General features: G+C 42.3%; 3 protein-coding genes across 4 annotated transcripts; all 3 read right to left on the reverse strand.

Moving 5' to 3' along the window:
* Nucleotides 1-1,656: 1,656 nt before the first annotated feature.
* On the reverse strand, nt 1,657-8,293 carry LOC115663581 (uncharacterized). Its single transcript, XM_030585572.2, has 8 exons — nt 8,151-8,293; nt 7,084-7,548; nt 6,826-6,997; nt 6,441-6,738; nt 5,149-5,221; nt 4,512-4,602; nt 2,311-2,390; nt 1,657-2,209 (listed from the first exon to the last, which is right to left on the reverse strand). Exons 1-8 carry the CDS (start codon nt 8,220-8,222, stop codon nt 1,853-1,855), a joined length of 1,608 nt encoding a protein of 535 aa, XP_030441432.2. The 5' UTR covers nt 8,223-8,293; the 3' UTR covers nt 1,657-1,852.
* Nucleotides 8,294-10,041: 1,748 nt separating this feature from the next.
* LOC115667578 (DEAD-box ATP-dependent RNA helicase 53, mitochondrial-like) lies at nt 10,042-24,561 on the reverse strand. 2 transcript variants are annotated; one of them, XM_056315304.1, is made up of 9 exons: nt 24,523-24,561; nt 14,766-15,158; nt 13,877-14,004; nt 13,337-13,748; nt 12,722-12,820; nt 12,342-12,566; nt 11,600-11,761; nt 10,726-11,232; nt 10,042-10,358 (listed from the first exon to the last, which is right to left on the reverse strand). In XM_056315304.1, the coding sequence occupies exons 1-8, from the start codon at nt 24,544-24,546 to the stop codon at nt 10,765-10,767; spliced, it is 1,911 nt and encodes a 636-aa protein (XP_056171279.1). In that variant the 5' UTR covers nt 24,547-24,561; the 3' UTR covers nt 10,042-10,358; nt 10,726-10,764. The 2 variants fall into 2 exon arrangements, with proteins under 2 accessions (XP_056171279.1, XP_056171278.1); XM_056315303.1 differs by lacking the exon at nt 24,523-24,561 and having other exon boundaries at nt 14,766-15,233.
* On the reverse strand, nt 16,509-19,446 carry LOC130139037 (DEAD-box ATP-dependent RNA helicase 53, mitochondrial-like; the record flags this gene model as incomplete). The annotated part of the gene is made up of 5 exons (XM_056315084.1): nt 16,509-16,871; nt 17,027-17,125; nt 17,644-18,055; nt 18,184-18,311; nt 19,075-19,446. Coding segments are annotated over 5 exons (1,062 nt in total), but the record flags the coding sequence as incomplete, so codon positions are not given.
* Nucleotides 24,562-26,003: the final 1,442 nt, after the last annotated feature.

The following is a 26,003-nucleotide window of genomic DNA, read 5'->3' on the forward strand; positions in this document are numbered from 1 at the left end:
GGATCAAAGTACATCTTAAAGGAAGAACTTCTAATTCTAAGAAATTAATAATTATTGGGTCAAATGATTGATTTTGTAAAGATTACAGTTTCCAAATTAACTAATTTTCTTATTAATTGTGGTCATTTTGATTTCTGAAGAATTTCATAAAGTTTGGAGTACAAATTGAGGGTCATAACTAAATCTAGTGGAAAATTTTCGAATTTTAAGAAAGTTTAGCACCTATTGCAAGACTGGAAGTCCCCATCACAAGACGAGCATGGATGAACTTCCACATCCTATCCTTTTTCAACATTCTTTCAAAAGTCTCGCCAAAGTCGTTGCTGCGTTACAAGTTCGTCTCCAGAGTCTGGAAAGACAACATTGATGGTCGAAATTTTCGCATCTGAAGAAGAACCCATGTTATTGCATTTCAACGTGAACTCTCTCAATAAATGGGATTATCTTATCAAATGAAGCCGAAAGGAGAAAGAGCGAGACTTCCTGAACTCGACATTCGTCGATTTGGGTAGCTATGGCAGGTAAAACCTTTTATGGAGATGGAAATTTCTCGAATCGATCTTCAAGAAAACTGATCTACGGAGTCTCGGTTAACACCGTTACAAAAGGAGATGTTGAGGTAGCCAATGGCTGCAATGGCTAGAGTCTCGTGACATCATGATGGACACAATAGGGGTTCGATCGTTGCGCAAACACAGACAAGACAGTTTGCGTCTACGCCATCGACTCTGGAAAAAGACTTGCAACAGCATAATGGGGGTTCTAGTTTTTATGACTTTAGAAAAAGAGCGGAGAACTTGAAATGTCCCTCCTCATCCTCTGGTACCCAATGATTCCGTGTTCATGTTTGGAGCTCTAAAACTGGGGTGCCCGACAGATCTTCAGCACCAAATGGTCCCCGGAGAGAGATGCTTTCATTCGATCGCAACAAACAGGAATTCAACTTGATCGAGATCCCATAATTTTCCGGACATTTCGTTGTCACTCGACGTGGAAGGAATGTTCGAGCTTGAAGGGACCTTGGCACTGGGATGACACGAGCAAAGAGTGGACACACCAATATAGGATCACATCAGCAGGACCCTCCTGCGAATACTATAGTGACTACATTTCGATAGATCTACATGAAACTAACAAGCTGCCACTGCGTCATTTAGGGAATGAGTCCATTTGTACAATCTCGAGAATATGAGGTTCACAGCATCCCATCCTACAGATCTTCCAAGTGGTTGTTGGGGATGGATGTTACATAAAACCGAGCTTTGTCTTCTCCAAAGCCTCGCGGCAATGAAGAAACGAAGAGTAGTCGCTCACGAAGAAATAGTTACGAGTCAAGCAATGCTGACAATTCTCTTCTTTACACGAGCTAAACGTATCATATACGGAGGTTATTTTCCATTCTACACTCCGGTTATCCCTGGCCACATTGTGTGTTAATCCACAGGATTCTTCTCTTCTTTAAGTCTTCGGAGTGCAGTCCCCCGTCTTACGACCTCTTCAACCGAACTGCTTTCCTTGGGCTTCTTGTTTGATTCATTTCCATGTTACTCAATTTCATGATCTATTTTCTTCTTTGACCAAAGATATTTATTAGATTTCTTTTGTCAGAATACAAAGACCGCATGCACATATCATCTCTAATTTGTACAGATTCGATTTAGATAATTATCTTTTCTTTTCTTCTGTATTTTATACTTCATAGTGAAGTGCTTCACAGGTCATTACGTGTGGTTAGAAGTTCTGAACACCCATTTCTCAGGAAACAGTGAAATAATTTGACCATTCGCAATTTGAAGACCTCGTGCAACTCTACCTCCTGATGAAAACCAGCATTCGACCCAGTGATAGGGACTTACGTGCTCTGCTGAATCCCCATTTCTTGCCGATTGGATCTATCAATTGGAACTACACTCGGTTCTTCTGTTGGTTGAAGTTGATGGTGGTGCGGGTTTTGACGATCTTGCTGGTGATGGATGTGGTGATTATGCCGTTGTGAGTGCTCTAGATGTTGTTCGTGGCGTGCTTCATGCTGCGGAGGGTGCAAATGCTGCCGCTCCTGCACTCTTCTGTTCGGATTATTAGGACGAGGTCTTAGTTGCCTGCTCATTCTCCATCGAAGGTACTCCACAAGGAGGGAGTTAGTGCTGATTGCAATCCCGAAACCCGTGAATGAGGACAGTAGGACCGAGAGAATGGCGTTCACACTAAGCTGCATTAGCAGGAAGAATCGAGTTAAAGCGACGAATTACAGGGGACGTTCAGATACAAAAGTAGAATGCAGAAAGTACTTATTAAATTTGTTTCACTCACCACGTTATAGAAGATATGAGCAAAGAGGATCACAATGGCAAACTGAAACGAAGCATATGCCCAGATATAACCCCTGCTCACTGCAAATATCCGAAAGTCAAAGGTTGAGACTCCTACGGGAGGCTATACACTCTGAAGTGCAGAAACAAAAATAGACCTAAAAAACGACACAAACAAAGCTGACAGAGTTTGACTAAGATTTCTGCATTATATAAGGCAAGGGCAGTGATGGTCTTTTGCTGTGATAAATAAACCTGTTGCTACACTGCATCCATGAACTCAAAATTTTGATTAGAGACAAGGATATATAGTGCTACAGGAGGGACGTCCAACTTACTGAATTTATGAGTTAAAGGTCACAGCAAATAGCTACACAGGAATCAAGTTAGAGCTGTAGCAAGTAAACAAAAACAGAGAGAGGTAAAATAAAAGTTTGAGAATAAGACCTTTAGTAGTATTATGCTGAATAGAGCAAAAAACTGGGGTGTCATTCACCTCCCATATTCTGCTTTTAAACTATTTACTCGAATATTACCGGAAATTCAGATGGGTTAGGCTTCAGAAAGTCCAAAGATCTTGTTGGCTTAAAAAAATCAAATAGTTTGTCTATAGAATGGCAAATCCATGTAATGTCTCTTAAGTAAATTTTATTCTTATCAAAAGAGTGTACATAAGTTGACAAGACAAAATTTGTACTTCTAATCATTTTTATCTTGGTAATCTTAATAATCTAAGTTAACAATCAAACAGACCATCTTTGATTGTTTAAATTGTATTTAAATAATCGTTCACCAAACACCTCGTATAGATAGTGCTAGGGTGCAAAAAACCTTGTGATTATCATATTATAACTTTTTATAAGAAAATATACAAGGGTAAACTACAAATGTTGATGTGTAATATTTAGCATAATATACCATGGATTATCATAGATAAAGACCACATCTACCGTAAAGTTCATCATCAAACATCATAAGCAGTTGAACTTAGGTTAGGCAAGATACCAAAATACATAAATATAATTGAATTTATTATTGTGCGAAATCTGAAAAGAGTAACATCTATAATTAAAAAGTAGGCATAACTAAAGCTAAAGTTTTTAGTTCACTATTAGAAAACATTTAAAGAACTCAAGTTTGGAATACATCGAGTAAATTACACACCATTTTCCCAGGAAAAACTAACATTATTCTTTCCACCTCTTCAAATTGGAAAATAAATTCACAATTTTTAAGAAGACCACATCACCCTAGAACAACCATACTCTCATTTTGTTTTTGTATATAGGCACAATGTTGCCATATCTATCAAAATTGGAATATTACAAGATTAGGAAAAGTAAGAATACAAATACATTGAGCAATTTGCGAGATCGAAAAATAAATTTAAAAGCATACGAGAATCTTCTAGAGTCCTCATATTCTTTAGAACCCCATTCTACTTTGTTGAAAATGTATATACATTTCGTTTTACTAATAGTAGCCAAATTTTGAAAAGCAACGATGCATGAAAACCAAAAACAAAAAGAAACCATTGAAAAAATCTCTCGGAGAGCCACTCATCATTTTACAATTTCCACTTCAATCGCTTTATATATACAAAATTCCATGGAATGCATTATAACAAAAGCAAAGTGAATAGAAGTGAACAGGTGGGACTGACAAAAATGCAGATGAAAAGTAAGCAGTAGTAATTACTAAATACTGGCAATACCCAATTGGAATGGATAAGCTATATGGCCTTGTGACAGCAGAACACAACTTAAACTCAAAGAAAGATCAAGGAGATGGCAATAAGAGAGTTTTATAGAAGAATGTTAAGTTGTTTAGCATTCTCTGACTAGATGAGAAACGATTGCGCCCAGAATGCATTTTGACAGAAATTCTTGGAAAATAAGCCAGGACTAAAAGGTGAAGACATCCTCAAGAAGTACTAGTAAGAAAACGTGAATATAGGCAAAGCACTCATGAAGACTGGAAAGAGAGAAGTTAAAGAAAGCCAAACTAAGTGTCAAAGAACCCACAATATGTGGACTTTATTCAGTCGTTCAATCTTTGACAGAAAGCAATAGCATAGGATGATCCATGTATTCACCCATTGAAGGGGAAATCATTATTTGGTAGCGGTAGGTAAACGTGGGAAAGATGTCAGATTTTCTTTACCAAAATAAATGGCAGGTAATTTAAGGCTTTTTGACTTACCCATGGTGGAAGCAATCATAGATGAAAGAAGGCCTAGGACACACGAGAAGGGCAATGCTATGGCTAGAGCTCTAGGTCCCAAATCTGATACCTGGGTAAAATATATAATGTCATCAGAGTCAATAAGAAATAAAAGTTCTTTTAGGGGCATTGCTCAAAATACAATCACCAATGGGGTTAAGAAATTAAAAAAATAAAAAAAAACTGAACATACATGGTTATTTACAAGAAGGCAGACATATAGACTGAACAAAAAATACGCACATGCATCTAAGAGAAGATTAAATATCCACAAACAACTTGCAGCTTTTGTCCTTGTAGTATAAGTCTACGGATGGCTAAGATGAGTGGAACTTTATTTTCATGTACATCTTTAAGATTCTTCACTAAAAAGAGTTGTGCTTAGTATAGTGAAGTTTGCAATAAGTTTCAAACTAAGTCTTGAACCTTGCGTTACTACCCTGCTTAAGATGATCATATGAACTTATAGACACACAGCAACTGAAGATGGTACTCTAATGAGAAATTAACCATCAATTGAATAGTTGCTAAGTCATATGGCACCATAATGTGATCCACACAATGACAAAGGTATCTAATCTCGGGAATAAACAACTGTTCAAAAAAATGCATGTACCAGGAGTTGCTCCAAAAAGCAAAAGTATGCGAGCATGCTGACCATGACTAGGACTGGTACATCCTGCCAGACCCTGTTAACCATCGAACAGCCAAGAGAATATATTAGAGATTTAATTGGGCTACCAAAATTATGATGTGCAGCAAAATTGATACAGTCTACTTGGATGACATAGGTCGCATCATCAATCCATTTATACTGCTTTTCACCATCAAATACAACAGCAAACAGCTCAATCTAGGGTTAAATTCCTCTACAAAATAAACATGGATTGAGAAAGCATCACAAGAAGAAGTCTTAGTCATTCTAAGCAATGCTATGAACTATTTGACTCCTGTAGAGCCTTCAATATTGTTGCATGGGAGGCCGCGAATCAAGTCACAATCGTGCATCAGCAAATAACGCCTACCACAGATAACTTTTTTTTTGGTTATACTACCATAGAAAACTCATATTGGTAAACATTGTGGTAGTTTAATGAAGCATGCAATATATCATCCAGAGAAGATACGAACAGTTAACAGTTTTGAGTAGTAGGTAGAGTCCAATCAACTATGGATACCACCATGGCAACGTACAATATGGTAGTAGGACCTATTCAAGTGTCATATTGGTAACATTGTGGTAGTTTAATGTTGTTTTCAAGGAAAAAACAAGTCGATTAGAACTTAGAAGACGTATTTGGCACCCTCCCTTGTATTTTCATCTTCTGAGAGCTGAAACAAAACCAGAAGACAATAAACAAGTTCTTTCCCATGTTTTCTGAATGAAATGAGAAGAAAAACTCTGAGGATGAATTTTTTTAGCATTTGATTTACTGGACCACATCTATAGCAAACTAAGGGAAAAGTCAAAAAAAAAAGTTAATAGAGATAATGTACCCATTCAGTGGCATTTATCTGATTTGGAAAGGGTGGAAAGGGAGAGTCCAGGTTCAAACCTTGAACCTCATGGTAGAGTGGGAAGATGCAAGTGGGCAGCTGTCTTACTTTGAAAGAAAAGAAAAATATGCATCCGAACACATTACAGGACAGTGGAAAAGCAAAAATAGTTGGCGGAGAAGATTTAGTGTAACTGGAAACAAGAAGACCTCTCAAGAATCAAATGCATCCCGAAGCCTTTGCAGCACTTCTCTGAATAGATAACTAGTAGGACGGTGTCCAGATTCTTTCTCCCTTTCTAGAGAAACATGCTTTTTAACAAAAAAGAATCGCATATTTTATTCATGGAAGTATTGACAATCCCCACCCAGAAAAAGTGCTAGGAAGATTGTCAAAATTCGTGGGGCTTGCCTGTAACGAGGTACCTCCCTTTGCTGCTGTACATTTGGTGGCCGTCTAATTACACCCTGAGGATTATGAATCTTTAATAATGTAACTGGTAAGTTCCGAACATCTTGCTTGCAAACATCACAAGTCTTGTTCCCTTTTATGCTGAACCACTTCACCGCACACTCTTGATGAGCAAGTGCGAGCTCCCCTTTGCAGCTGCATTCCATTTTTAGAGTATCTCCTCCTTCACTAAGCTCGACCAAACAAATCCTGCAAACTGCTTCCTCTTCTGGAATATCTTCACCGGCATCTTCATTACCTGAAGCAGACAATTTGCAGGACAGCAATACTTTTCAGCATGTACAAGACAAACGAAGCTCGAGTTTTCCAGCATCATTAATCTTACCAATATCATCTGCAGGAGCATCATTCGCCGAGGCAGGATCTACGGCTTCAGGGCGAGGTGTGGCCGAAATCACACGGATGAGGCCCCCGGAGTTTATCCTTTTCAGACTTGTAGTTTTGACATTAACCGGAACCGAGAAGGATCGCGTCATATGGTGATGAACTTCTGTTTCCTGTAATAATGAATGAAATTCACATGACCAGTACTAATTACTACCTTTTAAGTTATGATCAGAGGGAACAAATAAGGACCACTTACAGAGTGATTAGGACCGTCAACTGGCCTTTCCCTCGCATTTTCAGGACCCATACTGGTAACCGGGGTAACTGGGACAGAATGCGCGACTTTCGCCGAGGAAGGCGAGAAGACTTCCTTGAGGGAAAACGATCTCGGGGTATTAGGCCTATTAGGACGACCGTCGGACAGCGGAGCGTCCGGGACGATGAGAACCGCCTTCTCGACATCCCGGGAGATTTCTTTCGCCCGGAGGCTCCTCTGAGGAAGCAGATTCCTCACGGACGATTTGAACTTGGCGGAATTGGGTCTCGGGGGCAGCCCGAGTCTGCTCGAACCGGGACTCGACGTCGACGGGATATCGATTCTCACGAAAGTGGAGATGGCGCTTTCCAGAGACCTCTCGGGTATCTGCAGGGACGACAGATTCGGCCGCCTAGACTGTTGAGCCGGGTTGATCTGTTCGCTTGTTTCTATCTCGTCGCACGCCTAGAAAGATTAAACGAGTCGCTCAAATAAACAAGACAAGAGCATCCAAATTCAACACCAAATAATGCCAGGATAGGGTGGACGAAGCTAAGAGCTAACTGAAGATGCGAGGAGCACAAACAAATCGGCTCCGCTCCGCTCCGCACGGAACGGAACGGCACACACTCCACGAAATGTATCCGAAAGAATCATCGATAGCTTGAGCAAACATTTCAAGCACACTCGAGCGGCGGCCTAACGAAACATCTCGCGAACGCGATCATCGCATCCCCGCAGTAACACTGTAACATGATCAGCTCATCACTATACTCCTTGCCCTAGGCGAGGAGAAGGATCAAACGCGACATTCTTCAGCGGACGAATCACGCGCGACACCGACGCCGCCGCCGCCGCCGCCGCCGCCGGAAGAATCGCCATATTCCTCCCCTCGGACTCGACCCCTTTTGTTTTGTTTGTTTCACCGCGACGGCGACCGAACCGCTCGAACACAGAGCGGCAAAGCGAGAACGGGATCGAGCACCGCTCGTCTCCGCAACTCGCGCACCGCATTCGTCGACTTCAGGCACGGGACCAGGCGGCTGCGAGCTAACGGACGGAAGTACCTGGGGACCGTAGGGAGGTTCCGCGGCGGATTCCTCCGGTGCTCGGCGGCGCTCGCCGGCGGAGCACTCCATCGGAGCTCGGACCGATCAAGCGGAGAAGGAAAGGGAGAGAGAGAGAGAGAGAGGCAGTGGTAGGTTGTACGCATCCGGGGGGGGGGGTGGGGGGATGGAGTGAAGTTCAAAAATTTATATTGGGGCTGGGGGGGGGCAATGGTAATGACGATGGTGACAACGTAACTCACTCGGCAGTGCGTGCTTGGGAGTGTTATCACTTACCACACAAGAGGATCGCTTGTGTCTCACTCATTCATCATTAGGAAAGATCGTTTTCTCTTCTCTTCCCCCCCCCCCCCCCAAAAAAAAAATGTCAAATAAAAAATGGGACAATCGACCCTAGCAATCCTCTTTTGGGCATCATTATAAAGGGCTCGTAACGAATGTTTAGTATGAGCCATAATTATTTCGCATCGCCTGTGATGTGAAAATTCAAGGTCGACAAGCCCGTCGTCTGCAATCCCGTCGAGATATTAGCAACCGTGAAGTTTTTTTCCACATAAGTGATGCTGCAATCAGGCAACGCAACACGAGCCCTACGAATGTTCGCTAGCAACATGAATCGATCTCATTGGTGCGTGTTTGTGTGTCCAAGAGACTATAAAATCTATTTTTGTGTATCTACAGTTCAGTAAGTGTTCTTACGAGGCATGAAATGGGGAAAACGGGACTCCTCAAATCTGCTTTGGAAATCGGTTTTCTATCGCCGATGGTAAAAGAAAGTTGCACGAAGATGATCAAACTAAAAAATTACGATGGGTCAGGATAAGTACTGACTAGGTTGAAGGACTTACGAAATGTTAAAATAGGATACAATTAACTAGATGTTTCATTAGCAATTACGCATACAACAAAGAATTCACGAATCACATGCACCAAAGAACCGACGACCACCAAAGGGAAATTACGGGGAATATTGTGTAAATCATAGGGATCGCAAAACTTACAACAAGAGGAGGAAAATAACCAATAAATGCACGCGAAAGAGAAAATACTATTGGTGAGGAAGAAACTCCTCGGCTCCGTTCGTTTGGCGAAAAATATTCTCCTGGAAAATATTTTCCGGGTTTTCCGGTGTTCGGGGGGCGAAAAATGTTTTCCACGGGAAAATATTTTCCTTCCCCCCCTCACAAAATAGCCTAAGTCTACGGAAAATGACTTCCGCTTCTTCAAAAGCGAAAATCATTTTCCGGAGCTTCTTCTTCTTCTTCACTAAGGTCGCCGGCCGCCGCCATCGGCCGCCGCCGCCGCCGCCCGGACGTTGGCCGTCGATCGCCGGCGAAAAATATTTTCCGAAACTTTTTCATATTGATCGCCGAACACCGGAAAATTATGTTTCGAAAAAATATTTTTCAGAAAAATGACTTCCGAAAAAATATTTTTTAAATGGAGAATATTTTTCGCCAAACGAACGAAGCCCTAACGTCAAAAGAAAAGATACAATCAAACCGTGTGAGATCCGTTCGCGTTTTATATTTGTCTTAAAAAACAGCCACGCCAGTTGTTTTTGTTGCGTGCGCATCCATAAATGCGATGCGCTCCTTTTTCTCACTTTCCCCATTAATAAATAAAAAAGAGAATAGGACGCTGTCAGACGGTATGTTGTTTTCTCGTACTTTAACAAAGACAAGACAGCAAAAGCATTGGTCCCACTACCCTTTCTCCCCCCTTTCGTCCGCACGAGTGCTGTCCTGCTGGCGTCCAACGCCCCCGTATCTTATGGTCGCATCGTTAAACATAGGATTAGGAAATTCATCAGCTACTTTAACCAATACAACGTTAAAAGGGAAACACTAGCAACTACCCAGCACTTCCTGTCGCAAGAGGAACGGGCAAGGAAGCGAAATTTGTTTTACTATTGATGCGGAAAAAAATAAATAAAAAATCAAAGATAGGCCACCTCTTTTTCCTCATGTTGGATCTCAACTACAGTTTATTTCCCCCATAGAATGATAACATCTAGTAGATATCGACAACACAAAAACCCTACGCGGTTCACACTAACTTCACCACTTCAGCGCTCTCGTCTTCGGTCAAGTAAAAGCCCCGACGGAGACCCGTATCCTTGCAGCAAAACATCATGTGTGCAGAAGCTTTGACATCAATGGGGCATTAAATTACCTTGGTAAACATTTATATGCCTCTTCTAGGCACCTGCAATTGGAATAAAAGTGCACGCATGGGAGATTTGAGAAACACCAAATAAATGATCCTTATTACTAACCATCTTGACACCAATGGAAAGCATAACCGCCTGAATTATACAAGGGAGGGAAAAAACCCATAATAATCTCGAGTGTAGTAAGGTCGGGAGAGCTGCACTACAGCAGATCGGTACAGGCAACTCTGTCGCTAAAGCAAACTTTCAATGCAGCATTTATATAGTCTAGATGCACAGGTGACTTTGAGCATGTACTTGAGTACATGCAAGAGAACATAGGCGAGAAAAATTAACTGGATAACTAATGAAAACACAAAGCAGACAGAAAAAACGGAATATTTGAGGACAGGGCATGCTCACCCTTCAACTGTATTGGATGATCTTGCAGTTTACAGATCATCAGCTTTTATTATCGCCAAAGCCACCAAAACGGCTGGAATAAGAGTTGCCAAAACCACCACTTCGGCTAGACTTATTATCTCCAAAACCACCACTCCTGCTGGAACTGTTGTCACCAAATCCTCCAGTGCGACCTGATCTGCCTGAGCCAGAGTCTCCAAAGCTGTTGGAGCGATCGCTGAATCCTGAAGGGCGACCAAAACCAGAGCCACCAAAATTCCCAGATCGGTTTGAGTTACCAAAGCCTCCTCCAGAAGAACCTGTACTAGGACCACCAAAGGAACCAAAACGACTAGAGTTGCTAGAACTTCCGTATCGACCAAAGTCTGAACCTCTTTGACTACGTCCAAATCCTGAATCGCCGAAACGACGTTCTCTTCCACCACCATATGAGCCAGATCGGCCACCACCACCACCGAAGTCATTGAACATATCCGCACTACCTCCCTCAACAGCTATACTGGGAAGCTAATGAATATGATCAAGGACTAATTAGTCGAGTAAACTTTAACATGAAAAAAGGGACAATTTTACACTACACCATCGAGATTTAAAAATTCTTAGATTAAATTTTTTCTCCAAGCAAGAACCTGCAAATTCTCCATCCCTTTTACACAATTATGCTGCATTTTTATTAACAGCATATGATTCTTTTTATAGAATTTAAAAACAAAAAAAAATGAAGAAAGCTTGCCGGGAAGAAAAAAAGACACAGAAGATAAATGGCTGACAAAGCTTATTCAACTATCTAAAATGTATGAGTCAAACAGGACTTCGATGCAAACATCTTGAATTGAAGAAAATACAAGTGGGAAAATGCAAGGTGCAAATTTACCTCGATAAATCGGCATCCCACGTCTCGCTCAATAACCTTCATGGCCCTTGTCTGCTCCCGTGTGTAGATGAGGATCGCACTTCCTTTCTTACCAGCTCGCCCTGTTCGACCAGAGCGATGTACAAAAATCTCTGAAGAGTTTGGAAGCTCAAAATGTATGATCTGTACATTAACGGATTAAAACATAGAACTTTAATAGATGGTAACAAAAATTTAGTAGGTGTGCAGAACAGCTGCATATATCTATCAAGATATTATGTATTAAGCAGTCTCCCCTCCAAACAAAGATCATCCCGCACGCAACAATATCAGAGGCATTGGTGAGCAGACAAATTAAGTATAAAGCACACCAACCACCCTTTATATCACACAAACCGCATCCACTACTACCCATTCTATTCCAGCCTATGATGAACCACTACAGAATATTGAGCTGCAAGAAAATTAGCAATAAGGTCACATTCAGCTTGTACTTACATTACATACTATGACGTTAAAACATTAGCCACTAAATAAAATTTAAAAAAAAGCATTGCACCCAACCGAGAAGAGAGTATCAGAGACAGAGAGAGAACAACTTGAGAAGTAAAACCAAATTAAGGGCCATCAAGTCACCAGGCAACAATGACTGCACCCCTAACAGAAAATATCAGTTAATATACAACTTAGTTCATGAGCAGAAAGCAGAGGTATGAAATATCAAGAGATTGTTATCCAGAGAGCAGAAAGCAGTAGAACTAACCAAATCAACATTGGGAATATCAAGACCACGGGAAGCAACATCTGTCGCCACTAGAATATTAAAATTGCCATCCCGGAAACCTGAAAGTGTTCTCTCCCTCTGACTTTGTGAAATATCCCCATGCAGAGCCTCACATTTAAAGTTCCTGCCCATAGCATATGCCAGTCTATCGGCATCTCTTTTTGTTTGAGTGAAAACAATGCACTTTCCACCTTTTGCATGTTCCTACAAGGTCATCAAATAACAGAAATAGGAAACCTGATGAGCGGGCAGCAGTATTTAAGCATTAGGCTCCAGAAACGGAGGAGGAAAAGTTGACAATTACAAGAAGGCATCTCATTAAACATCTTCACAGTAACCATAAGGCTTTGGGTTCTTACTGTTATCAGAGGTCCAATAATTGATGCTTTTCCATACATGTCAGATGCAATCGAATATAGTGAAATACCTTCCGCCAACTTTTGATCAGAATCTCCAACCTGCAATTTTACATGTAATCAGCACTCCTAGCAAAATCAATCGCATCAACACGTCCATTTCATGTACTCTATGCTGCTGTTTCTTATTTAATAAAGAGCTGTCTCCAATTAAGCAACAGTTATTTCCATCCACATTACAGCTTACCCATGTTTGTATTTAGGATACTAACAATATGTGTCATTTCACCCTTCGATCCAAAGACTCGCCATGTAAAAGCACAAAATGGGTGGGATTATTTTGATCGGCTGGAAAAAGTTAACAAGCCACTGAAACACCCCAAAAAGAAGATTTGAAACTGCACATTTCTTCAATTTTTAATTCACTAAGCTGCATCAGTTTCTCTGTAATAATTCTATCGCACAGCAAAAATAATGATATTTTTGGGTAGTGTTCCAGTACAAACGCCAAGAAGCAGGTAATGGCGCAATTTTCAAAGCGGCCCCGAAAAAAAAAAAACAGAAGAATAAGAAGGAGAACAAATGCAGAAACTCTTGTGTGTTCTCGTGCATGCTTACCAAATCAATAGTCAACGGATCCTTTAAATATTTCCTGGTGAGGCTTTTTATCCAATTTGGCATTGTCGCTGAAAACATCATACTCTGCCTGTTCTGTGGCAACTTCTGTAATATTGTTTCAACATCTTCCTCAAATCCCACCGCAAGCATCTGATCCGCTTCATCAAGGACAACAAATTGGACTTCTGATAAGTTCAGTGCACCTCTCTTGAGCAGGTCAATAATACGACCAGGTGTTCCAACAACGACATCAACACCATAGTCAAGCTGCTTCATTTGTTGGCCGATGGGTGTACCCCCATAAACACAAATAGAATCCAAATTGGGAGCAGACTCACAGAATTCCTTATCAACTTGTTTAGCAAGTTCTCTTGTTGGAGCCAAGATTAAAGCCAAGGGATTCCTCCCACGTCTGCGCATTTGGAAATCACAGGTGTCATTCCATGATTACATAATTCCCATAATCCCGAGCCTTTCCCACTTAAAAGCGAACGAAACTAAACAAACTGATTATGCAAAAGGTTATCAAAGTGAACAAACCCATGTTTTGCATTAAACTGAATTATCTTGTCCATGATGGGGATCCCAAAAGCAAGAGTTTTTCCTGTTCCAGTTTTGGCTCGGCCGATCATGTCCCGCCCTTGCATTGCTGGTTCAAGGACAGCTTTCTGCACAAAACGAGGACAGCAAAAAGTAAAGGGCCTTTACGGTCCAGCTTTTCTAGGCTATAACTAAAAAGAGATTAGTTTAGTATTTTTATGTTAGAATTGTGCATGATCCCAAATGTCTAAAATTGTCCGCCTGCATAAATTTTTAAATGTTTGTGGGTGTTTGATAGCAATCAAAAGTTGAATCTCAAATGCTAAAAGAAAACAGAAAGCAAAAGGCCATAAGCAAAGGTCACTCCAAGCAGACTTTAAAATTCAGATTTCTAGGCAAAATAACCATATATAACAACAGAAAAAATATCATTCAATGAGCTCTTGCATTTCTAATGCGAAATTCCGCCAGGATTACACTCCTCATATCGAGAAAGAAAGATCCATTCATACTACCAGAGCACATATGTAACCTCAGTAACAGAGAATCCAGGATAAGAATCCCAAAAAATACAATCGCCTTGAAAAAGCTATCAATTATGTAAATTCCGTAAACATACTTAAAGAAATAGCCCTCAGTAATCAAACTGAAGAATATATACTCTAACATGCCAAAGATTCCAACCCTCAGTCATGATACATCCAAAACCCCAACTACAGAACGATTCGATAAACAAGAGGAGCCGCTAACAGTTGGACACACAACAACTACAAGAACCGACAATCGAACCGCAATCGGAAAATTCACACGGTAGAGTCACGGCAATTTGTACCCCCGTCTTCCCAAACGACGTCACAACAGCAAAACAGAAGCACACAGACAGGGATACCTGTATGGGAAAGAGCTTAGTTATGCCCTTGTTAGCCAAAGCAGAGACGATCTCCGGAGCAATCCCGAGCTTCGCGATCTCGAGACCTACGTCGCTACCGCCGCTCCCTTTCTCCTCCTCGTAGGGCGCGAAATCGTCGACGGCGAACTCGGCCAGCGAGGCCCCCGACGCCCGGAACCCCAGCGGCCCGGGGCTCGCGTGGAAGCCCCTCGCCGAGGAGCCGCCGAGCCACGGCTGCGGCCTCCTCAGGAGCCCGCCGGGGGCCGGGAAATGGGCCGGCTCGACCGCAGCCGCGGCGGCGTCCGAGGGAGCGGCGAGCGGCTGGGGACGGCGGAGCAGGGTCTCGAGGGCGGCCGAGAGCGCGCGACCCGGGGCGATCGGCGAGGAAGACGCCTTCCTCAGAACGATGTGCATCATCTTCGTGGAGAGATGCACGCTCAGAGGAAGGGGCGGGGGGGGGGGTGGCGCGGAGGAGGGATTAGGGTTTAAGGAGTGGGGGAGAAAGCGAGGGTTTTAGGAGGAGGGGATGCTGCTGCTGCGGGGTGGGGGTCAGAGGGAAGTGTGTGAGAAATGAAGAGAGACGTCGGGAAGGGTTTATGTGCGACTGTGAGATTTTTCTCTCTCGCTTTCGTTTACTTTCTTTGGTTTCACGTCCGGAAAGAAAGATATTTGCGGAGGTGGGTTCGCGTGCGGCGAGGTGCACCTGCTTTTTGCTGGAGCTGCTCCTGTGTCGGTTCGACGGCTGGGGTGGGGGGCCGGGGGTGTCAGAGAAATCCCCCCGGCTCTTTGATTTCGTGAAATCCGCGTCCAGAGTGCAAGGGGATCGCAAGATCGACGGTCGTGATTCACCCGATCCGGTAGACCCAAGTCAGAGAAAGAAGCTCTCCCTTTGAAATATGGGGTTCCTATAAATCCTCCATATATATAGATTGAGGCGGCGAATGATAAATTAAATGAGTAAATTGAGACATTTGATTATCAACTTTTAACGTGTTTTTGTGTATTATATCGTAATAGATGGATGTGATTATAAATAGACTTGTCTAACGAGCAGGCTGGGTTAAGTTTGGATCATGTCAAAAATAATCCAATCTAAATAAACACATTTAATCCATTTTGATTTATTTTCATGCAATGCAAGTCTAGTCACACATAACCAACTCGGCCCATATCCAACCCAATCTATATTACTAAAACACTTATATATTTAACCAAATTTAAGAAAACTTGTACCAAAACGAAAGTGAGAATGTGAAGTAAGTGAACGCGAGATCGAGTAATAGTAAAAGAGAATGAAGAGATAGTCATGGAGACGAAAACACTTATATATTTAACCCAATTTAAAAAAAAAATTGTACCAAAACCAAAGTGAGAGTGTAGACTAAGTGAACGCGAGATCGAGTGATGGGAAAAAGAATGAAGAGATAGTCATGAAGAAGAGTGGGATCAATAAATTGTAAATCTATTTATAACTCACTTAACACACATCTTATGTTTTAACCCATTTATTAAATATAACTAACTTAGATAACAATCCAGCACATTATATATGAGTTAAAAAATAAATTTATAACCCACTCTAACGAGTTTAGTTACAACCGACTACGATCAATGTCAGTATCTCTCAATATACCAAAGAGGCCCTTCGAAATTTGCGTCATGCATAATAAGTATGTGATTGGTTCTTAATAATCGCGTACCAAATAAAAGTGCACAAAAAGAAAACCTTCTCGATCTAAAAAAATGTGGCTGATTAGACTTATAGCCCATAATAAATACGAAAGATCACTGCTGCTGTTAGAAAGTCTAATCCCAAAATATCATTCTTTAAGTAAAGATGGATTTTATAAAGACCGTTAAAACCCTGCAAACGAGCAATAAGAACTATTTTCAACACACTTTTCCTGCTAGGTCCATAACTCGATCCAAGTGACTACCCGTCCAATATCACTGGAGGCAACCTGCCCACGGAATGGCACGGCACAAGACCATCACGGGCCATGTCGGGCCAAAAGATGGCTCCCATAAGTCCTATTCAGGTTTAGTCCCGTCACATCAGGAACGGGATAGATTCCGCCATCGATTCAACACACCTTTTGCATGTTCCTACAAGGTCATCAAATAACAGAAATAGGAAACCGGATGAGCGGGTAGCAGTATTTAAGCATTAGGTTACAGACATGGAGGAGGAAAAGTTGACAATTACAAGAAGGCATCTCATCAAACATCTTAACAGTAACCACAAGGCTTTGGGTTCTTACTGTTATCAGACGTCCAATAATTGATGCTTTTCCATACATGTCCGATGCAATCGAATATAGTGAAATACCTTCCGCCAACTTTTGATCAGAATCTCCAACCTGCAATTTTACATGAAATCAACACTCGTAGCAAAATCAATCGCATCAACACGTCCATTTCATGTACTCTATGCTGCTGTTTCTTATATAATAAAGAGCTGTCTCCAATTAAGCAGCAGTTATTTCATCCACATTACAGCTTACCCATGTTTGTATTTAGGATACTAACAATATGTGTCATTTCACCCTTCAATCCAAAGACTCACCATCTAAAAGCACAAAAATGGGTGGGATTATTTTGATCGGCTGCAAAAAGTTAATAAGCCACTGAAACACCCCAAAAAGAAGATTTGAAACCGCACATTCTTCAATTTTTAATTCACTAAGCTGCATCAGTTTCTCTGTAATAATTCTATCGCACAGCAAAAATAATGATATTTTCGGGTAGTGTTCCAGTACAAGCGCCAAGAAGCAGGTAATGGCGTAATTCTCAAAGCAGCACCGAAAATAAAAACAGAAGAATAAGAAGGAGAACAAATGCAGAAACTCTTGTGTGTTCTCGTGCATAGAGTGCTTACCAAATCAATAGTCAACGGATCCTTTAAATATTTCCTGGTGAGGCTTTTTATCCAATTTGGCATCGTCGCTGAAAACATCATACTCTGCCTGTTCTGTGGCAACTTCTGTAATATTGTTTCAACATCTTCCTCAAATCCCACTGCAAGCATCTGATCCGCTTCATCAAGGACAACAAATTGGACTTCTGATAAGTTCAGTGCAACTCTCTTGAGCAGGTCAATAATACGACCAGGTGTTCCAACAACGACATCAACACCATAGTCAAGCTGCTTCATTTGTTGGCCGATGGGTGTACCCCCATAAACACAAATAGAATCCAAATTGGGAGCAGACTCACAGAATTCCTTATCAACTTGTATAGCAAGTTCTCTTGTTGGAGCCAAGATTAAAGCCAAGGGATTCCTCCCACGTCTGCTCATTTGGAAATCACAGGTGTCATTCCATGATTACATAATTCCCCTAATTCGGAGCCTTTCCCACTTAAAAGCGAACGAAACTAAACAAACTGATTATGCAAAAGGTTATCAAAGTGAACAAACCCATGTTTTGCATTAAACTGAATTATCTTGTCCATGATGGGGATCCCAAAAGCAAGAGTTTTTCCTGTTCCAGTTTTGGCTCGGCCGATCATGTCCCGCCCTTGCATTGCTGGTTCAAGCACAGCTTTCTGCACAAAAAGAGGACAGCAAAAAGTAAAGGGCCTTTACGTTCCAGCTTTTCTAGGCTATAACTAAAAAGAGATTAGTTTAGCATTTTTATGTTAGAATTGTGCATGATCCCAAATGTCTAAAATTGTCCGCGTTGCATAATTTTTTAAATGTTTGTGGGTGTTTGATAGCAATCAAAAGTTGAATCTCAAATGCTAAAAGACAACAGAAAGCAAAAGGCCATAAGCAAAGGTCACTCCAAGCAGACTTTAAAATTCAGATTTCTAGGCAAAATAATCATATATAACAACAGGAAAAATATCATTCAATGAGCTCTTGCATTTCTAATGCGAAATTCCGCCAGGATTACACTCCTCATATCGAGAAAGAAAGATCCATTCATACTACCAGAGCACATATGTAACCTCAGTAACAGAGAATCCAGGATAAGAATCCCAAAAAAGTACAATCGCCTTGAAAAAGCTATCAATTATGTAAATTCCTTAAACATACTTAAAGAAATAGCCCTCAGTAATCAAACTAAAGAATATATACTCTAACATGCCAAAGATTCCAACCCTCAGTCATGATACATCCAAAACCCCAACTACAAAACGATTCGATAAACAAGAGGAGCCGCTAACAGTTGGACACACAACAACTACAAGAACCGACAATCAAACCGCAATCGGAAAATTCACACGGTAGAGTCACGGCAATTTGTACCCCCATCTTCCCAAACAACATCACAACAGCAAAACAGAAGCACGCAGACAGGGATACCTGTATGGGAAAGCGCTTAGTTATGCCCTTCTCAGCCAAAGCAGAGACGATCTCCGGAGCAATCCCGAGCTTCGCGATCTCGAGACCTTCGTCGCTACCGCCGCTCCCTTTCTCCTCGTCGTAGGGCGCGAAATCGTCGATGGCGAACTCGGCCCGCGAAGCCCCCGACGCCCGGAAACCCAGCGGCCCGGGGCTCGCGTGGAAGCCCCTCGCCGAGGAGCCGCCGAGCCACGGCGACGGCGGCGGCTTCCTCAGGAGCCCGCCGGGGGCCGGGAAATGGCCCGACCCGACCGCAGCCGGGGCGGCGGTGTCCGAGGAAGCGGCTAGCGGCTGGGGACGGCGGAGCAGGGTCTCGAGGGCGACCGGAGGTGATCGGCGAGGAAGATGTGACACCTAAAAAATAGGGAGTAACTGTCGATGCCACTCCTCCACTACTTTAGTGCGTACAACCACCCCTCTACTTCTTTGGGAACGTGTGAAGGAGAGAGAGAGACGGGAGGAAACAGTTAAGAGTTAATGTGCTTTGGGTTATTCCTCTGTTTTTTCTCTACGTTAAGGTGAAATAGAACTTGGGGTGCAGGTTATTTCTTGTAAGGGAATCTTGGGTGTGCGATATCTCGTGATTGTGAGAGTTATGCGAGAAAAGATTCACGGTTGAGAGTGCGACCCACTTGTTTGGTGTTTGTCGGGTTGAGGGGTGTGCGTTGTAATTTCTCCCGTTATACAAGTGAGTTCCGTGTGCTTGCCCCGTGGATGTAGACAGACTTATCTGTCGAACCACGTAAATTTGTGATCTCCTCTTTATATTGCTGCACTTGTTTTGCTTCTCACTTCGTGCAACGTACGTACCGGTTACGTGAGGTGAATTAGCGCAACAATTGGTATCAGAGCCGACGGTTCGAGAAGCCTGTGCTGCACGTGATCGACGTCAACGTACGTGTTTCAGCTTTGTGCGATGGCTGCATCAACTTCTACAAAGTTCGAGGTGCCAAAATTCAACGGATCCAACTATCCATTGTGGAAGCTGAAAATGCAAGCGGTGCTGGTGAGAGATGGTTGTGCAGTTGCTCTTGCCGGTAAAGACGAAAAGCCGACAGAGATGAAAGATGAGGATTTTGCACAGAAAGATCAAATGGCAATGGCGGATCTACTTCTGGCGTTAGATGATTCTGTCCTCTTCAATGTCTCTGAAGAAACCACCGCCAAAGGCTTATGGGAGAAATTGAAGAATCTCTACGAAGGGAAAACAATGTCAAACAAAATTTTTCTTCGTCGGCAATTATACAGTTTAAAGGTGAAGGAAGGCTCCTCTTTCCAAGAGCACCTGAACAGGTTCAACACCCTATTGAGCAAATTGATTTCCATCGGCATCAAAATCGAGGACGACGAGAAGGTAACACTTCTTCTATGTTCTATGCCTGATACATGGGATTCCTTGATCATGAGTCTCAGTACTGGAGCGAATCTTGACATGGATTCAACTATAGCTACGTTGCTGACGGAAGAGTCTCGTAGAAAAACTCTCGAGAGCAGTTCTGGTAATGCTATGATGGCCAGAGGAAGATCCATGGACAAAGGTTTCAGTGGGAGAAAGAAGTCAAGGTCCATGTCAAAGAGGCGAACTTTGGGTCCTTGTTGGAAATGTGGACAAAAGGGTCACATGCGTAAAGATTGTAAATCCAAGGAGAATCAACAAAATCGCAAATCTGATTCCCAAAATGCATCAACATCAACAAATTCCCAAGGAAACATCGTTGAAAATGCAGACTTACCTGAAGATGGCGAGGTGATGACTGCAATTCCAATAAAGAGCGTGCAACATCAATGGATTTTGGATTCGGGCGCTTCTTTCCATATGACACCACATAGAGACTGGTTCCATACGTATCAGTTATGTGATGGAAGTACGGTATACATGGGCAATGATAACTCATGTCAAATCGTGGGGATTGGAGATGTTCGTGTTACCATGCTTGATGGCATCACGCGTACAATATCTGGTGTACGGCATGTACCAGATATGCGGAAAAGTCTACTGTCGCTGGGAAAGTTTGATGAAAATGGCTATAAAATTATTCGGAAAAGGGACGAGCTAAGATCGTCAAAGGAGCACTTATCGTGGCGAAAGGAGAATTAATAGGCGGTTTATACAAAGCTAATTGGAGAGACCATAGTCGGTGAAGCCATAGTTGCAAATCTTGTGTGAGTCGGCAACTATCTCGGCACGGGCGTTTGGGACACATGAGCATGCAAGGACTGAAGGTACTTCTTGATCGCGGTCTTCTTCCCTGGTTTAAAGACTATTAATTTAGAATTTTGTGAAGATTGCCAGTTTGGAAAGTTTCATAGAACTCCCTTTTGTCGTTCCACAGCAAGAAGTCAGAATATTTTAGACTTGATACATTCTGACATTTGGGAGTCTCTTGATGAGTCTTTGGGTGGTGCAAAGTACTTTATTTCATTTATCGATGATTTTTCCAGAAAAGTTTGGGTTTACATCCTTAAAAGGAAAAGTGATGCTTTTGCTTCTTTCAAGAAATTTAAAGCGTTGGTAGAAAATCAGAAAGGAACAAAAATAAGGTGTTTCAGAACCGATAATGGAGGAGAATATATGCTGCAAGAGTTCTTAGATTTTTGCAGCGAGCATGGCATTCAAAGACATTTCACGGTCCCCAGAACTCCACAACAAAATGGAGTGGCCGAGCGTATGAATCGTACGCTAATGGATCGTACTCGAAGTATGTTGAGCTGTGCTGGTATGAAGCAGAGTTTTTGGGTGAAGCTGTATGTACGGCATGTTACATAGTGAATCGTTCCCCAACAACTGCTCTTAATGGACAGATTCCAGAAGAGGTATGGTCTGGAAAAACTGTTGACTATTCTTTCCTCCGTACTTTTGGTTGTGATACTTATATGTGGGTTCCCAAAGAGCAAAGGACAAAGCTTGAAGCGAGGTTCAGAAAGTGTATTTTTCTTGGCTATGCAGAAGGTGTAAAGGGGTACAGATTGTGGGATCCTACTACCCACAAAGTCGTTATTAGCCGAGATGTCGTCTTCAATGAAGATTCGTTGCAAAAAGACAAAGAAACGCCAAATGCTGACTTGTCACAAATATTTGAACTTGAATCATCAAAAGAAGTTCAAAATCAATTTGAAGAACATTTGAGCGATCGATGAAGCTAGTGGAGATGAAGGCGATAGAGAGCATACGGATAAGGCGGTAGTGAAACTCGGGGTGACCAAGGACCTCATAGGAGGACTACTAGACCTCCGGTTTGGCTAAATGATTATGTGACAACTTTCGCTTGCATAACTGAAGAGGGAGAGCCTTGTACATATCAAGAAGCTTGTGAGTCCAGTAATGCTCCTCAATGGAGGGCATCTATGGAGGAGGAAATGGAGGCTTTACACAAAAACAAAACCTGGGATCTTGTCAAGTTACCTGAAGGACGAAAGGCTATCGGTTCCAAGTGGGTCTACAAGTTGAAAAGAGACAATAACGGAAATATTGAACGATATAAATCTCGTTTAGTGGTGAAAGGTTATGCTCAGAAATCAGGTATCGATTTTAATGAAATTTTTTCTCCAGTTGTTCGTCTAACTACTATTCGTACTGTGTTGAGTGTGGCAGCTGTGCTTGACTTAGAGCTTGAGCAGTTGGATGTAAAAACAGCCTTTTTGCATGGAAATCTTGATGAAGAAATTTTTATGACTCAACCTGAAGGCTTTATTGAAGAGAACAAGAAGAGTTTGGTTTGTCGACTGAACAAATCGCTTTATGGCTTAGAAGCGGGCGCCAAGATCTTTGGTATAAGCGATTTGATTCTTTCATTATGAGTTTGGGGTTCAAAAGATGTGAAAGCGACCATTGTGCCTATGTTCGCAATCATGGTAATGGTGGCTTTATAATCTTGTTGTTGTATGTTGACGACATGATAGTTGCGGGTACTTGAAAGAAGGTATTGCATACCTCAAAGCTCGTTTGGCTAGGGAATTCGATATGAAAGATCTGGGAGCCGTAAACCGAATTCTTGGGATGACCGTACTCAGAGATCGTGAAAATAGGAAGATCTGGATAACTCAAAAGAGCTATGTGGAAAAGGTTCTGCGGCGCTTCAATATGCAGAACGCCAAACCAGTTAACACCCCACTTCTTATTGGTTGTAAACTGTCTTCTGAACAAAGTCCTAGCACAGAAGCAGAGAAGACAAAGATGGCTCGAGTACCGTATGCGTCGGCAGTAGGGAGTCTTATGTTTGCCATGGTCTGCACCAGACCAGACATTGCGCAAGCAGTGGGAGCAGTCAGCAAGTACATGGCAAACCCGGTCGAGATCATTGGACCGTGGTGAAATGGATCCTTCGGTACTTGAAGGGTACCTCCGATATGGCTATTCATTATAGTAGCCAAAATTTGAGTTGGTTGGATTTGTGGATGCAGATTTTGCGGGAGATCGTGATAGACGAAGATCTACCACTGGGTACTGTTTCTCTTTAGCTAGTGGAGCAATTAGTTGGATGTCTAAGTTACAATCTGTGGTGGCATTATCTACTACAGAGGCTGAATACATCGCAGCAACAGATGCTTGTAAAGAAGGCATTTGGTTGAAGAGATTGCTTGATGAGCTAAGAATCAAACAGAAAGTCATCACTATTCATTGTGATAGTCAGAGTGCATTACATTTGGCCGTTAATCCAATGTTTCACTCTCGTACGAAACACGTTGATGTCAGGTACCATTTTATTCGTGATGTAGTGGAAGATGGAGTTATCTCTTTGCAGAAAATTCACACCAACGACAACGTATCGGATGTCCGACGAAGCCTATTGCGAGAGAGAAGTTTTTATGGTGCGAGAACTTCTCTTGGGCTTGTAGTTATCACTTGATTGGTGATGGTTGGGCAAATCGGAGCCGTGAAGCCTATTCGAGAATAGTCTTCAAGTGGGAGAATGTGACACCTAAAAAATAGGGAGTAACTGTCGATGCCACTCCTCCACTACTTTAGTGCGTACAACCACCCCTCTACTTCTTTGGGAACGTGTGAAGGAGAGAGAGACAGAGGAAACAGAGTTAAGAGTTAATGTGCTTTGGGTTATTCCTCTGTTTTTCTCTACGTTCGGGTGAAATAGAACTTGGGGGTCCTGGGTTATCTCTTGTAAGGGAATCTTGGGTGTCGATATCTCCGTGATTGTGAGAGTTGTACCGAGAAAAGATTCACGGTTGAGAGTGCGACCTTGTTTGGTGTTTGTTAGGTTGAGGGGTGTGCGTTGTAATTTCTCCTGTTATACAAGTGAGTTCCGTGTACTTGCCCCGTGGATGTAGACAGACTTATCTGTCGAACCACGTAAATTTGTGATCTCCTCTTTATATTGCTGCACTTGTTTTTCTTCTCACTTCGTGCAACGTACGTACCGGTTACGTGAGGTGAATTAGCGCAACAGAAGACGCCTTCCTCAGAACGATGTGCATCATCTTGTGGCGCTCAGGAGTGTAGAGTGAGAGAGAGAGAGACTAGGGTTTAAGGAGGGAGTAGAAAGTGAGGGTTTTAGGAGGAGGGGATGCTGCTGAAGGTGGGGCCCCGTGGGGGCAGAGGGAAAGGTGTGCGGAGGTGGGTTCGTGTGCGGCGAGGTGCACCTGCTTTTTGCTGGAGCTGCTCCGGTATCGGTTCGGCACCTAAGCAAAGATCCAAACAACCCCCCCTCCCCCCACGGCGCCCCGCTCGCGGGGGCGTTGGAAAAAAGAAATCCCCCCCGACCCTTTGATCCTGTAGAATCAGAATCCCCGGGGATAGCATCGCAAAATCGACGGTCATGATTCACTTGATCCGGTAGACCCAAGTCCGAGCTCCCTTTGGAAATATGAGGTTTCTATAAATCCTTGATATATATATATATATATAGATTGAGGCGGCGAAGGACGAATTAAACGAGTAAATCTCAGTCATTTGATCATAAACTTTTAATGTTGTTGTGTATTATGACATTTATATGTGAATGGTAATGAAATGGACGTGGTCGGATCAGATTTTGGTTGTATTGCAAATGGTCCGACCCAAGTAGATATATTTAATCCGTTTTGACCATTTCCATGCAATGCATGTCTAGTGATACATGCCCGATCCGGCCCATACTTAACACATACCTCGACCTTATCAATATTGCTAAAACTCTTTTATATTTAACTCAAATTATTAAAACTTATATCCAAATTGAGGTAAGAATGCCGGTGAGTGAATGCGAGATCGAGTGAGGTCGAGAGAGGATTAGGAGAGAGTGATATAGAAGAGTTAGGTTTAAGTAAATTACAAATTTATTTATGACCCATTTAACATCATATTATGTTTAAATCAATTTATGACACATTTACTGAATATAAATATAACTAACTAATCTATCAACCCAGCCCATTATATGTCACGCCCCGAAGCCCGCTATGGTCGTTATGATGCGACGACCCAGGACTCGTCGCCGACCCTTTTCTTTTTATCTTTTAATTACGCATGCGGAAACGATCACAACAATCCCCGGACAACAACAATAAACAGGGATAGTTAGGAAAATAATTCACAACAGTCAAACCACACTATTTTGATTTTCACTTGATTAACCCCTGGGAACATTCTTACAAGCCCACATCGGGCGCTACCACAAAAGCCAGCAAAAAGAGTAAAGGCTAGGGTTAATCTACTCCATCAACAAGTCGATCCCAAAAAGCCAGCTTCCAGACGCCCTGAACCAAACTGGGTGCAACAACATGCTAGGGGCCCGAAAAGTGGTTAACAACAACAAATGAGACGAAAGTCTCAATAAGTTAATGACTCTAAGCCCCGCTTAGGAGGCTAACTCGCACGGGGTCCCTAACCAGGCAATACAAAGATCAACAAGCACATCATTAAACAGTCACAGGCATCCTTACCTCGCCTTGGGACA

Source organism: Syzygium oleosum, unplaced genomic scaffold, assembly GCF_021117445.2.
Source record: "Syzygium oleosum isolate NSW1041296 unplaced genomic scaffold, Sole_v2.1 Sole_v2.10, whole genome shotgun sequence".
Classification (NCBI taxonomy): domain Eukaryota; kingdom Viridiplantae; phylum Streptophyta; class Magnoliopsida; order Myrtales; family Myrtaceae; genus Syzygium; species Syzygium oleosum.

What these genes read in the sequence shown, in the direction of transcription:
- LOC115663581 (XM_030585572.2), bottom strand. Translation starts at nt 8,222, where the DNA reads ATGGAGTGCTCCGCCGGCGAGCGCCGCCGAGCACCGGAGGAATCCGCC. An exon ending in TTGACGGTCCTAATCACTCT is followed by an intron (nt 6,998 to 7,083) that starts GTAAGTGGTCCT and finishes TCATTATTACAG; the next exon opens with GAAACAGAAGTTCATCACCA. An exon ending in TATGATTGCTTCCACCATGG is followed by an intron (nt 2,391 to 4,511) that starts GTAAGTCAAAAA and finishes GGATATTTGCAG; the next exon opens with TGAGCAGGGGTTATATCTGG.
- LOC115667578 (XM_056315304.1), bottom strand. Translation starts at nt 24,546, where the DNA reads ATGATGCACATCGTTCTGAGGAAG. An exon ending in CTAAGCTCTTTCCCATACAG is followed by an intron (nt 14,005 to 14,765) that starts GTATCCCTGTCT and finishes CGTTTTGTGCAG; the next exon opens with AAAGCTGTCCTTGAACCAGC. An exon ending in CAGTTTAATGCAAAACATGG is followed by an intron (nt 13,749 to 13,876) that starts GTTTGTTCACTT and finishes CCAAATGCGCAG; the next exon opens with ACGTGGGAGGAATCCCTTGG.